The sequence below is a fragment of the Hemitrygon akajei genome, chromosome 3 (assembly GCF_048418815.1).
Source record: "Hemitrygon akajei chromosome 3, sHemAka1.3, whole genome shotgun sequence".
Classification (NCBI taxonomy): Eukaryota; Metazoa; Chordata; class Chondrichthyes; order Myliobatiformes; family Dasyatidae; genus Hemitrygon; species Hemitrygon akajei.
In genome coordinates this window covers 125,139,534-125,154,706 of record NC_133126.1, presented here as the reverse complement: position 1 = coordinate 125,154,706, position 15,173 = coordinate 125,139,534, and the positions used below count along the sequence as shown (strand labels likewise).

Sequence of the window (15,173 nt, the reverse complement as noted above, 5' to 3'; positions counted from 1 at the left end):
AACTTTTCTTCAACCTTTACAACAATTCATCACCCAGATAAAGTTGAGACAGTGTGTGGTACAAGAGAAACATTAGAACGGTAAGCAACAAATTGAAATGTGCATTGTAGAGAGGAACAGTATTAATATAATCAATGTATAACTATATTAATATCCATCTGCAATTTGCAGTGGGATTCTATATGGAATTTACACGACTTCTGCATGTGCAGCAAGCCATGAATTAGATCGAAGTGGATAGAAGGCATTTGGAGTGCCACCGTAGTGTAGCATTTAGTACTATGCTTTTACAGCTCAGGGCACCAGAGTTCAGAGTTCAATCCCAATGCTGTCTGTAAAGAGTTTTAATTCCTGCCCATGAATGTATGTGTTTCCTCTGGGTGTCCCAGTTTCCTTCTACACTCTAAACACATACTGGTTCATCGGTTAATTGGTCATAGTAAATTGTCCTGTGATTAGGATAGGGTTAATTAGGTGGGTTACTGGGAGTGCAGGTTGCTGGGCTGGAAAGGCCTATTTCACACTGTATCTCCAGGTAAATAAATAAGTTACCTGTTACATGACTTAAAGATGCCAGCTTGTTGTTCACTCAGGGGCCACTTTATTAGGTACACTTATACACCTGCACATAAATGCAAATATCTAATCAGCCAATCATGTGGCAGCAACTCAATGCATAAAAGCATGCAGACATGATCGAGGGGTTCACTTACTAGAGAAAGTCTGCAAATGCTGGAAATCCGAGCAGCACACACAAAGTGCAGGAGGAACTCAGCAGGCCAGGCAGCATCTATGGCAAAAAGTACAGTCAAGGTTTCGACCCGAAACATCAACTGTACTTTTTTCCATAGATGCTGCCTGGCCTGCAGAGTTCCTCCAAGCATTTTGTGTGTGTTGCAAGGGGTTCAGTTGTACTTCAGAATGGGGAAGAAATGAGATCAAAGTGATTTTATGGAATGATTGTTGGTGCCAGACAGGGTGGTTTGTGTATCCCAGAAACGGCTGATCACACAGGATTTTCATGCAGAACAGTCTCTAGAATTTATAGTGATGGTGTGAAAAACAAAAAAAAACATTCAGTGAGCAGGAGTTCTGTGGGAGAGAATGCCTTGCTAATGAGAGAGGTCAAAGGAGAATGGCCAAACTGGCTCCAGCTAACAGGAAAGCAACAGTAACTCAAATAACCACACATTACAACAGTGCTCTACACAAGAGCAAATCTGAATGCACAACCCATCAAACCTTGAAGTGGATGGGCTACAGCAGAGAAAGTCCATAAATATACACTCAGTGGCCATTTTATTAGGTACAGGAGGTAATTAACAAAGTGGCCACTGAGTGTATATGCTAGGGTCAGTGCCATACACTTTCCGTTCAGTAAAACAGGTCACACTGTAAAGCTTTATTAAGTATAGGTTGTATGTCACATGGGGAAAGGAATAATGCTTTCATCCAATATTCCTTCACACATGTCACTGGACCCCCAAAGATAAGGCAGTGACAAGCTTGATTCATGATATTATACTATCGAGCATTTTTCTGGTCAACTTTCATAATGGTTGATTTATAGCAAAATTGTTCTAAGCAGAATTAACTCTCCTATATTGTCTTTATCAAGCAGCAGCGTTGGCTTACTCAACATTACAGTGGCTTTGTTTTCCAAAAGCTTTTTGCATTAGGCCTCCATCTTCCATTTCACTATTGTTCTGATTTTCCCCATATTTTCTTTTTGTCCCTTATAATGTCCTTCCTCCTCCTTTGTCTCTCTGTCCAGGATTCGGGAAACCGCACAGCTTCATCATACAATGGAACAAGAGCTTGCACATGCAGTAAATGCCAGTGCCAAATCAATGGATAAAGTTTATGCAAAGTCAAAAACAACCGAGGTAAGAAATGGTACTCATGACTGTGGGCTAGGGAATGCAAATCTACAACTACTGAGACTGGGTGGACTATCTTCTGATTTTATATGGTGGTTGGCAGTCCAGCTTAAAGGTGCATTACCAACTGGACTGGAGCGTGGTACAGAGAATTGGGGGAAAAAAAGATGTGTCAAATGAAAGCTAAGTTACCCCAAAAAGCCCCGTGGGTTGTAAGAAGTAGAAGACGATACTATGAATTAAAGTCTTAACATTAACTTAATAGTTAGGTTTTGAAATGAAAACTATCAATCCACAAAGATGGTAGTGAAAACTGCATTTGGTCTCTTTTCAACCTTGTATGCTTCACACTGTAATAGTGCATGTTCAGCTGTTTCATAGTGATGACAAAACCTACACAACCCAGAATGATGTTTTCCAACATGATATAAGGACTAATTAAGCATAGTATGTCCAATTCTCGAGATCTGCATTCAGGCTGGATACAATTATAAGGAAGTGGAACTAGGAAGAGTTAAATGGGAACAACTGTTTTCGGCAAGTTGAGAAAGCTTATTCACTGCTATGATCTTTGTGGGGTAGAAACTAGCTGTGCGGAAAGTGAGCCTGTTGTCAGTTGGCCTTGTGTCTGCAGAAGCTGTCACTTTTCAGCAGAAGCCTGTTCCAGGAAGCCTACTGGGATTTGGCTCTGCAGCCTGCCTATTTGTCAGTCACTTAGTTTTGAAAGTGCTACTAGTATTCATTTGAGGATTTACTCAGGTTTTGTCCAATAATTAGTTTTCACTTTGAAAAGTAGCATGGTTTAAGCCAATTACCTCATCATTTTAGACTAGCTAGTTATAACCAGCCACTCAGGCTTTGGAACACAACCAGTCAGTATATGGAAGAGTAACCTCATGCTAGTACCAGCATCCCCAGCAGATTCAGTGTGGAAAATTCACCCATGTTTAGAAATCCCTAAAACAAACCTAGTTCCATTTGGCCTCTACAACTATCTCGTATATAGTCGTATATCAAAGCTTATTAATTTAATTTCTGCACCTTCCTATTTCCCATAACTACACCTCAATATACATTCTGTCTTTCAACAAATGGAAAGCATCACTGTCTCTTTTAACCCTGATCTCTATCAAAACTACTCTTTCTAGTAACATTCCCAATTTGAAAAGCTTCTTCAGAATCTGCCTGACCATTGTTTTGGTTACCTTGACTGACCTTGCTTGCTCTTCCCTGCAAAGATCCTCCAACTGTTCATTACATAAAGCATGCCTTATAAGTGCAAGCTCTTCATGACTGTAAAGATTCTCTGAGCTGTTAAGTATGAGCTGCAGATAAGGTAAGGGTCATGTGTAAGAGGAATGTCATTGCTACTGAGTAGACTTGAAGACATAGTGTGGATTTAAAGTTGTCTTATGTTTTCATTTCTTAAAGGGCTTGAGTTGCAGTCTGGTGATGGAAATGGTCAACAATGGGAAAGCCCTGCATAATGAGACAGAGCTTCTACTAGCAGGCAAGATGTCCCTGGTAAGCAAAGACACAAATAGTGGGAACAAATGAGTCCCAGTGCTTATATGTAGGATAATTAAGTGAGTCACAATTTAAATGAAATATTTCAGGTATTAAAAAAAGTGGCAGGCTGGTATAATTGGAAGCCTCAAACAATTTGTATATCTAATAGCATAACTGGTTATTTAAGCACTGGGGTCTAATTGAGCTATTTGGACAATGTACATATAAAAGACTATTAGAAATGCTGGAGTAAATTACTAGCTGGAAAGTATTCGAAGCGTTTTGTTCTATAAAAATAATAATATATAATTGAGTGAGTGTAGGCAGGCTGGAGTCTAATCAAGGTATGGAAGGTTTATTCTGCATGTAAAGTAACAGATACATGGGAATGAGCAACTGTCTATAAATGATTTGTGCAGAAATCAGTATTCTAGCATTAAAGTGACAAGTGGGGTGGCAGAGTAGCGTAGCAGTTAGTATAACATTTTACAGCACCAGCTATCCAGGTTCAGTTCACATTGCTGTCTGTAAGGAGTTTGTACATTCTCCCCATGACCACGTGACTTTCCTCCAGAGGCTCCAATTTCCTCCCACAGTCCAAAGAAGTACCAGTTGGTACAATTGATCATTGTAAATTGTCCTGTGATTAGGCTAGGGTTAAATATGAGGGTTGCTCGATAGTGCAGCTCGTTGGACCAGAAGGACCTGTCCCATGCTATATCTCTAAATATATTAAATAAGCATACTCATGATTGTCAAAAAAAATCTAATTCTGAGTGAAACAGTATTTAGTACAAAATCACATTATGACTCATGATATCACCATTGGTAAATGGGAAGAATTATTCTTAATCTAATTTAATGTTCTGTAGACTAACTAGCACATATCCTTCCATACTATATGTACTTTTATTTATTGGTATATTCCTGCAGGTGATCCTTGCTGGGTCACAGTTCTAAAATTGTTACCAACCTCCAATACTATTTCCAAATGTCCACTTACCTTCATTTGATGCCAAGTACTGCGAGTGAGCAAGGAATTCAACTTTAGGAGATCATGACCAAGACTGTAGATATTCCATTGAATAAAGTCATGGTCTAGAAGTGATGATTTGGCATTAATTAAAAGCAAGAATGCTGCCTAATTTTCCTCTTTCTCAAAGTACTACACTATTGCAACCGCAGCCTTGAATAAGAGCATGTACACAGTGGAAATTTAAACTTTTACCTTCTGTTCTAAAGAGCTAATAAATGCCACCTTTTCTTAGGGGATCGGCTAAAAATATAAGCCTGGTCCATCAACAGTGTTTAATGCTACTAATGTGTCTAATGTCGCTGCAGCTTGTGTGAAGCTTTTATTATTAGCAATGATTGAATGACTCAAACTACTCACTTCTGTTCAATTATGTTGCAGCCACGTAAATCTTGAGTGAGTTACATTTGGAGTATTGTATTTAGGTCTGGAAACCACATTATGGAAGGATGTGGAGGTTATAGAAGAGCTTCACCAGGTGGACAAACATGGTTTCTCTGCAACTTCTGCCATCTTGAACAGGACCCTACCACCAAATACGCCTTTGCCTCCCCCACTCTCCACTTTCTGCAGGGATTGCTCCCTCCACAATTCCCTTGTCCATTCATCCCTCCCCACTAATCTTCTTCCTGGCACATATCCCTGCAAGCGGAAGAAGTGCTCCGCCTGCCCATTCACCTCCTCCCTCACCACCATTCAAGTCCCAAAAAGACTTCTAGGTAATGCAACACTTCACCTGCGAATTTGTTGGGATCATCTACTGTGTCCAGTGCTCCCAATGCAGCCTCCACAATATTGGGGAGACCCAGCGTAGATTGGTATACCATTTTGTTGTGCGCCTTCATTCCATCTCATGATGTTATATACATCTCCTTGAGGCGAACCATTTTAATTCCTGTCCCCATTTCCATTCTGATGTGTCGGTCCGTGGCCTCCTCTACAGCCACGCTGCAGTCACTCATCTTCTCCAGCTACTGGCAATTTTCTCCCTACTCCTTCTCTCTTCTTCAATTCCTTGCTCTAGCCTCCACTTACTTCTTCTCCTCAACCACCTATCACCTCGCCCTGGTGCCCCTCCTACTTTCTTTATTCCCATGGTCTACACTCCTTTAAATCAGATTCCTTCTTCCCCAGCCCTTTACCTTTTCCACCTATCACTTCCCAGCTTCTTACTTCAGCCCCCCTCCTCCACGCACCTATCTCCTTCCTCTCCTTCACCTTATTTGGCCTCCCTCCCCCTTGCATTCCAGTCCTCATGAAGGGCGAAACATCGATTGTTTATTTGTTTCCATAGGTGCTGTATGACCTACTGAATTCCTCCAGCATTTTGTGTGTGTTCTGGACAAACATGTAATGTTTTATTTGGAAAATTAGAGGCTGAAGAAGTAGCATGATAGATGGATATAAAATCATGAGAGGTATAGATGGAAAGGTAGCCTTTTTCTCAGGGAGAAAATGGATTTAAGGTGAGAGAGCTAAAGTTGAAAGGAGATTTAAGAGGAGAGTTCTCTTTTAAACAGATGGCGGAAGGTGGCTGGAATGCACTGGTGGAAGCCAACATGATAGTAATGTTTAGGAGGAATTCAGCAGGCAGGAGATGGAGCAATATACAGTGCCTATAAGAACTATTTCTCCTCCCCACCCCTGGAAGATTTTCTGTTTTGTTGTTTTACAACATTAAATCACAGTGGATATAATTTGGCGTTTTTTGAGACTGATCAACAGAAAAGGACTCGTGTCAAAGTGAAAACAGATTTCTACAAAGTGATCTAAATTAATTACAAATATAGAGCACAAAATAATTGATTGCATAAGTATTCGCCCCCTTTAAAATGACACCTCAAATTATCACTGGTGCAGCCATTTGGTTTTAGAAGGTATGTAATTAGCTAAATGGAGATCTGTTTTTGGAGACCTGTGTGCAGTCAAGGTGTTTCAAATGATTGTGGTAAAAATACACCTGTATCTGGAAGGTCCAACTGCTGGTGAGTCAGTATCCTGGCAAAAACTACACCATGAAGACAAAAAAAACCCACTCCAAACAACTCCACAAAAAGGTTATTAAAAAGCACAAGTCAGGAGATAGATACAAGAAAAATTCCAAGGCACTGAATATTCCTTGGAGTATAGTTAAGTCAATCAGAGAACTGTGACTCAGGAGAAGATTTGTTTTCCAGCAGACAATGACTCCAAGCATAAAACCAAAACTACACAGCTTAAAAGCAACAAAGTTAATGTCCTGGAGTGGTCAAGTCAGAGTACATAACTCAGTTCAATTGAGACTTTTTGGCTGGACTTGAAAAGGGCTGTTCACTCACGATCCCCATGCAATCTGACAGAGCTTGAGCAGTTTTGTAAAGAAAAATGGGGAAAAAATTGCAGTGCTGTGATATTCAAAACTGATAGAGACCTATCCACACAGACTCAAGGCTGTAATTGCTGCCAGGGGTATATCTACTGAATACGAACTTGAAGGATGTGAGTAATTATGCAATCAATTATTTTGTGCCTAATAATTGTAATAAATTTAGACCAATTTGTAGAAATTTGTTTTCTCTTCGACACGAAAGAGCTTTTTCTGTTGATCAGTGTCAAAAAGGCCAAATTAAATCCATTGTGATTCAACGCTGTAAAACAATAAAACATGAAAACTTCCAAGCAGGAGGTGAATACTTTTTATAGGCACTGTAGACCATATGCAGACAAATGAGATTAGACAATGTATAATATACTTTGAAGTTTGAACTTTAATTTGATCATCACAGGCATTGTGGGGCCTGTTCCTTTGGTACTGTTCTGTTCAATTTTACTTGCAACTAATGACATGGAATAAATGAGCTAACATTTTTGTGTGCTGTTATGAAGACATTGTAAGTTCTTTTATGTGTTTCTAAGATAAAACAGGGTTTTATAGCGTGTTACAGATTGGAGTACTGAGTTTGTAAATAAATGGGTTGGTAGCTATTTCACATTCATGACAGCCAACTAGGCTTACAAAGGTAGTTAGCCTGCAGCACTCCTTGGTGAAGACACTGAAAACCAGAAGGTAAAATTATTTGATTAATTATTTCTGGCCATGGTACAATACAAAAGGGAAAAGAGAAAATGTGAAGAAAAGAATACAACTCCATGTTAAAGGCTAGCATTTGTTTTTGTTTACTGATTATTACTGAACATGTTGCTCTATTCTTTTCTGGTTACAGCAGTTAGATCCCCCTCAGAAGGACGAGCTCACTGGGGCTCTGGCTAATGTGGACCTTCAGCTTCGCAAGCTGGCAGAAATTCCTTGGCTGTGTCAACTGATCGAACCAAGCGATGACGAGGTAGGCTCAGAAGCAAACAAAGAATGTTACTGAATTGTTGATTTATAGAATGTGTTCAGTAGGCAACCTAAATCTTTGTTGCTTTTCCATTTTCTTTTCCTCCTGAAAGTGCTAAAATGGGGTTGGGTGAACAAGTGTAAGAAAGCATTTGCTGGTGTTAGTTAGGCCAAGACTCTTTAATCTATAACAAAGGCCAAGACTTGTTTAGACATAAATCTGCTTCCCAACTTGACCCTGATGTCAACAGCATATGAATGATAGATAGATAGATAGATACTTTATTCATCCCCATGGGGAAATTCAACATTTTTTCCAATGTCCCACACACTTATTGTAGCAAAACTAATTACGTACAATACTTAACTCAGTAAAAATATGATATGCATCTAAAATCACCCTCTCAAAAAGCATTAATAAAACTTTTTAAAAAGTTCTTAAGTAGTTTACTTAAATACATTGAGTCCTAACCCCGGCACTTTAACATATCTTACTCCTGGCGGTTGAATTGTAAAGCCGAGTGGCATTGGGGAGTATTGATCTCTTCATCCTGTCTGAGGAGCATTGCATCGATAGTAACCTGTCGCTGAAACTGCTTCTCTGTCTCTGGATGGTGCTATGTAGAGGATGTTCAGGGTTTTCCATAATTGACCGTAGCCTACTCAGCGCCCTTCGCTCTGCTACCGATGTTATACTCTCCAGTACTTTGCCCACGACAGAGCCTGCCTTCCTTACCAGCTTATTAAGACGTGAGGCGTCCCTCTTCTTAATGCTGCCTCCCCAACACGCCACCACAAAGAAGAGGGCACTCTCCACAACTGACCTATAGAACATCTTCAGCATCTCACTACAAACATTGAATGACGCCAACCTTCTAAGGAAGTACAGTCGACTCTGTGCCTTCCTGCACAAGGCATCTGTGTTAATGTGCGGAATACTTTCCTCTGTGTCTAATAAACTGAAAGTTATTGCTGCTTTTCTCTTCATGTGTTCTTCACAGGGGCAATTGCTGGAATATTCCAAACGGACTCGTAGTGCCAAGTTCCGTCTTGTGTCAAAGTTAAAAAAAGAGAAAAATAACAAAAATAAGGAAACCAGAGGGAATTTGGGTTTGCCAGGTGTGTATGTGAATTCTGAATCTCATTTACTTCCATGTGTTTTGTCATTATCATCCCCTTTGCATATGTGTTTTCCAGTCATGTGAGAGATTCAAGTTCAGAATGTCACCCATGCTTTACTGTTTTGCACCACCTTTGATAATTGGTTGGCATTTTCCAAGGGTCCATTTTAATGTTAGCTGTCTAACTAAGGCAAGGGGAATTCAAGGAAATTAGTACACTTCTACCTTTGTCTTCTCACAATTTGATGCCTTAAAACAGCATCATAGATGTTCTGATAAGGGGCACTAGGTAGAATTCCCAGTGATATGCTTGTAAATTAATTTATAATCATCAGTTGAGATAGTGAAGTAGAAGGCATGCTGTTTATCGGGATTTGTGTTCATAACAAGTGGTACCTATGTGTGTTTAGATGATGCAAGGGGAATTTAAAAACAAAATGTTAATTATCTCAATGACTTTAATATATTCAGCCAGGATTGAGAAAATCCTGAGTTCTGTTCTTAGCTACAGAATTCTTAGAGACAGGAATTCTGTGAAGATTGAAATTGTGAAGACAGTCACTTGTGCAGTTTGAGCTCCAGATTTTAAAACTGACTGGGGCCTGTCAGACTTTCGGTGGACATGGAGGTCATTTGGGTTAACAGGCACTTGGCAAGGGCCAATAAAAAGAAGTTGGATTTAAGTAGAGCATCCATTGTGGGAGTGGCTGTGAGTGGACAGAGTTAGAATGGGAAACTGAGGCGTTGACTTAAGAAGTTCAGTGAGAAGAGGCAGATGCTAAGTTGAGGTTTCTGTCAAGTTTCACTTTCTTTGTCCATTAATGCCTAGCTAGAGTAGTGAGAATAGATCCAAGGTCAGTGGTGTGCTCCTCATGCAAGATGCAGGAGATCTGTGAAACCTCCCGTCTCCCTGATCACTACACCCGTGGGGAAGACCAACAAAGACAAACTCATTTCTTTCTTCACCCAAAATTCATTCAGAAACCCCTAGGTCCAATGAAATAAGAACAGTAAATGGTTTCTTCCATAGATCAAGTGAATCAGTGGCATACCTGACAAATGAAGTTCTTCAACTCTGTTGCTAACTCAGGACAGATCATAGGTTATAGATTAGATGTTTTGCTTAAACACATACAAAATGCTGGAGGAATTAAGCAGTTCAGTTAGTATCTCTAAGGGAAATAAGTGGTCAGCATTTCAGGCCTTCAACAGGAAGGGTCTAGGCCCAAAAAGTCAACTGTTCATTGACCTTCATAAATACTGCCTGATCTGCTGACTTCCTCCAGAGTTTAGTGTGTGTTGATCCACATTTCCAGCAACCGCAGTCTCTCATTTATCTGGGTGTTACTGCTGTCAGTATCTTGGTGAAATGTCATATGATTCTTATGTCAACACTATTTTCTTTGTCCAGCAGGATTATAGTCGGGCTGGAGGCAAAGCTGTTATTTTTATCAATTTGATACTGTAGCCTGGAGCTTCCCACTTAAAAGCATATATTTCATTTCAGCAACTGTGTCAGTTACCAGATTGGATTGCATGTTTACTGATTCAAAGTATCCTCTTGAAATTCTTCTTAAGAGATTAACTCTCCACTCTCTGAAATTTCTGTGGGCCTCTTTATTGCTAATGGGTGATGGTTATGCATTTCTCTTTGCCTTTGGGATTGTGGGTACTGAAGGTCGCGCTGCTCTTCGCTTTCCCACAGTGCATCAGTGGGGTACTGAGGAGGTGGCGGCCTGGTTAGAGCATCTTAGCCTGTTCGAATACAGGGACATCTTCATCGGACATGACATCCGTGGCTCAGAGCTTTTGCATCTGGAGAGGCGAGATCTGAAGGTACTGCGTGACATTCTCACTTCTGCATGAATGACAAACTAATATAGCCTGGGCTTATCCTTACTGTCTTCCTGCATTAACTTTCTGTGTGGGCTGAGATCACATCAGTTGAAAGGTGCATTGAATCTATAACTTCTAAAGGAATTTGTAAATGATAGTTAGGAAAAGGGACAAGAAAATTACAATTAGGAAGTGCCAGAACAATTCATGCACTATAGTTTTCTACATGCTTAAACAGCTTTAGGCAAAAAAAAACCAAGCTAAGACTAAACAAAAAAATGGTGAAAGGAAGGAGGACACAATAGTTAGAGGGAATTTCTAAAATGGTACTAGAGGCAGCAATAATTTTATTGGTATGAAGGGAGCTCCCTTTTATTTGAAAGGAAGCCTAATCTAAATTGAATTCCAGTCTTAAGTGTGGGAGTCAAACCAACTATATGCACTGGGCTCCTTGAAGGCAAGTTAATTAGATGACAACAACTTGACTTGATTGATTCTGGATAATACCAGATTGATTATCTAGATGAGATCTCATTATCTGTATCTTTAAGAGCCAAGGTAAATACTTGGACTGCACTTTATTCCTCGGCCTTTTGCACAATAAAAAAAAAGATTTTTTTATTATTGTGGTGGGGAATGTATTATCAATCTGATGTGATGTCAGTGGCTGCCAAGCTTCTTGGGTATTTCGAACACTTCTTTTCCCCTTTGGTTGGTTAATATTTCTCAATATTAAACTCTAATCATTGTCTAATCTCATATCTGGGTAGATTTGCAGTCAATGTTTTGTAACAAAAATGCTTAATTTGATACAGGATCACTCAGATTCATATAGTGATACAGTGTGGAAACCGGCCCTTCAGCCCAACACGTGCATGCTGAGAAGGATGCCTATCCATGCTGATCCCTCTTGCCTACCTTTGGCCTATTTCCCTCCAAACCCTCACTGTCCATGTACCTGTCCAATGTCATTAACTCTGTAATTGTATCCACTTCTACCACATCCTGGTACAGCTCATTCAAAGTACCTGTGACCCTCTTTGGGAAAAACTTACCTCTCTGATCTCCTTTAAACCTATTCCCTCTCACCTCAAACCTGTGCCCGCAAGTTTTAGACTCCCCTACGTGGAAAAGTGACTATCTACCCCATCTATGCCACTAATCATTTTATAAACCTCTGCAAAGTCAACCTCCAGCCTTCTTCGCACTGCAGAGAAAACAGCTTATCCAGCTCTCTCTATAACTGTAGCCCTCCCTTTCAGGCAGCGTCCCTGTGAATTTTCTCTCGCTTATTTATATCCTTCCTGTAGTGCAGAACTGCACACGATACACTATTCACAGCCTAGTTTACCGTATGTAGAACTGTACCGATCAGAAGCAACCTAACTTTTATACCGTATGTGTACGTATTAGAAGTATAGTATTTGTCATGTTTTACTTGTGCACAGTTGCAATTCTCTATCAAAAAGATTTGTGCAGTATTTTTGTACAACGTGTTAGCATTTCTCAATATACCTATCTGCCACACTCAGAACAGGAATTGTAACAGGCCTTCTTCCTAACCTATTCTACCAGTCATTGTAGGTGTGTTCATCCATGACATTATTATTAAGAATAATCACAATTTGTAATAGTATTTTCATATTCAGCAGATACATCATTCCATGGGGTGCTACACTACGTTAAATGGGATAAATTCAGGACAAGTACAGCAGTTAAAAACAACTCATCAGTGAAATACTATGGGTCTTCAGCAAGTCCAGAATTACATTTGACACCATTCTTGAACTTTGCTGTTTGACACTCTGTAAAAATGTTGCCTGCTGGTCAATGTATCAATTGCGGTTAAGTGAGGAATACAATTCTGAATAGTGCTGAGCCTCTGGAGAACCGACAATATGGAACTAAAGTCAGTGCAGGAATGGAACCCGGCCGTGGTCTTCTGCTGTAGCTCATCCGCTTCAAGCTTCAATGTGTGTGTTCAGATGTGCTCTGTGCACACCACTGTGTGTGGTTATTTGAACTACTGTTGCCTTCCTCTCAGCTTATATCAGTCTAGCCATTCTCATCTAACCTTACTCAGTAGCGAGGAATTTTCACCCACAGAACTGATGCTCACATGATGTTTTTTGTTTATCGCACCAATCTCTGTAAATTATAGAGAATGTAGTGCAAGAACATCCCAGGAGGTCAGCAGTTGCTGAGATATTCAAACCACCCCAATAATCATTCCACACTTAAAGTCACTTGGAACATATTATTTCCCCATTCTGATGTTTGGTCTGAACAACAGTTGAGGCTCTTGTCCGTGTCTGCATGCTTTGATGCATTGAGTTGCTACCACATGATTGGCTAATTAAGAATTTACATTAACAAGCAGCTGTGCAGGTGTTGCTAATAAAGTGGCCACTGAGTGTATATATGATTAAAGTATAGAAACCAACCTGCTGTAAGCATAGCTAAGTTATCCCGTATCTAATTGATCAATTAAAGCCTAGTGGCCCTGTCAGACCCAGTTTACATATTGGTGAGGAATTAAATAACCACAGGGGAAACCTCATCATCAATATTAGTTGAGTCCATTACAAGTTGAAAAGACAGAACAGAGTTGATGCACTTTTAATCACCTTCAGCCAGAAGAATCAAATAAATAATTTATCTTGGCATCTTCCATTTCCCACAATCTCACACATTATTCTGGGCACTTTAATTCACCCTGCAAGATACCAAAAATAATGGGGTTGCACATACTAAATACAGCAAAAACTAGGGTCTTGAGAGTGTCTGGTTGTATTGCTTTAGCTATGGTCTAAAAACAGTTCAAGCGTTTGTTTCTCTGCAGCTGTAGACAGCCATCTGATAATACGGAAATTTTCCCACATATATCCAGCCTACAAAGACTAAGACAAATCCTGTTTGGCCAGTTACAATCCCATCAGTCTGCTTTCAAGCTTCAGCAAAGTGATGGGAGGATATTGATACCAAACCATGACATCTCCTCTGTACCTACTCCCAAGCACTTTAAACCTGTGCCCTCTTGTGGCAGCCATTTCATCCCTGGGAAAAAGCCTCTGACTATCAATGCCTGTCATCATCTTATACACCTCTATCAGGTCATCTCTCATCCTCTGTCAGAGCTAGCTGACTAAATAGATTACAGTTACGTGGTTGACAGCAGTTCCAAAAACATTGAACATGCAGAACACACCATCCAGTTACCAGCTGCCCTGAACATTCATTGCTTCCACCATTGACACATTATGGCTGCACTGCTTAATGCTACAAAATGTATTGTAGCAACCCATCAAGGCTTCATTAATTTAATTCCCAAACCCACAACCTCTGCTACTCTGACGAGCAAGGGCATTTTGGACAAGGAATACCACCATACCCAGACATACTTTGATGACTTAACAATGTATTGTTGTTCCTTCATTGCCACAGCATCAGCAACTTGGAAAGTCTTAGCTAAGCTTTGTGATCATCACATGAACCATCAAGGATCAAAAAGTTGCTATCAAAGGAAGTTAAAGTTATTAAATGGCCTTAGTTTTGTCCTCAGAAATGTATTAGAAAGCCAGGTATTTCCTCCAGGTTCTTCATGTTGTCAGCCAACTGCAGTTATATTTTTCAAAAATTGCAAACTGCACTATCTGCCCTTTAAAGATCTGAATAAGCAATAAACATTGAATTCCCACGTTAACTTTCCATTCAGAAAACCTACTTAAGCTTGCAATCAATAAATAGAACTGAATTATGCCATTTCATTTGGAATACCACTCTACCCAGCCGCTGCTAATTCTAATTCTTTTCAGAAAAGTTTGCTAGGACTATTACATTCAGAACAGAAATAGGAATAGGCTAGACTTGCATGTTCATCTAATTGTCTGAGCGAGCTGAGAAAAGTGATGTATAATAAGTTGTCTTATTATAAGATTTAAGTGTAAAGATTTGACTATCAGGGGTATGTGGAAAATGTGCCACGTTTTGCCAGAGGGAGGCGGCACTGTTCTACCCCAGTAGAAATCAGACTGTATTTATCCAGTGTGTAACTGTGCAACAAGGGCTCTGCATGAATGGCGTAATTCTTTTCATCGGCATACTACTCCACTGGAAAGGCACTACTAATACAATGCTTGCTCTATACATAGCTGCAACTACATGATCGCATTCTGAATATGTACCTTATATTTAAATCTTTTCCATGACGCCAGAAAATGAATATTTGGACAGTGACCTGCACTGATCCCTGCAATTCTACAGTTGAGGCATTGAGTCACTGAGTACTATAGCACAAAAGCAGGCCCTTCATACCATCCAGTCCATGCTAACCTGATCCACTAGCTAGTCCCATCTACCTCCATCCAAACCATATCCCTACAAATCTCTATTATCCATGTACTTGTCCAAACGTATCTTAAATATTACAATTAAACCCATATCACTGGCAGCTATTCTAGACTCACCTCACTCTC

At 40.0% G+C, this 15,173-nt stretch overlaps 1 protein-coding gene across 4 annotated transcripts in view; it reads left to right on the top strand.

Annotated features, from left to right (window-relative positions):
• LOC140725377 (diacylglycerol kinase delta-like) overlaps nt 1-15,173 on the top strand; it is a 161,447-nt gene that overhangs the window by 140,817 nt on the left and 5,457 nt on the right. For 3 of the 4 annotated variants that reach the window (XM_073040778.1, XM_073040780.1, XM_073040781.1), the window contains 5 exons: nt 1,775-1,886; nt 3,312-3,404; nt 7,626-7,745; nt 8,743-8,860; nt 10,568-10,698. In XM_073040778.1, coding sequence (XP_072896879.1) covers nt 1,775-1,886; nt 3,312-3,404; nt 7,626-7,745; nt 8,743-8,860; nt 10,568-10,698 — 574 coding nt within the window. The remainder of the gene's footprint in view (nt 1-1,774; nt 1,887-3,311; nt 3,405-7,625; nt 7,746-8,742; nt 8,861-10,567; nt 10,699-15,173) is intronic. The other variant, XM_073040779.1, reaches the window with a different exon arrangement.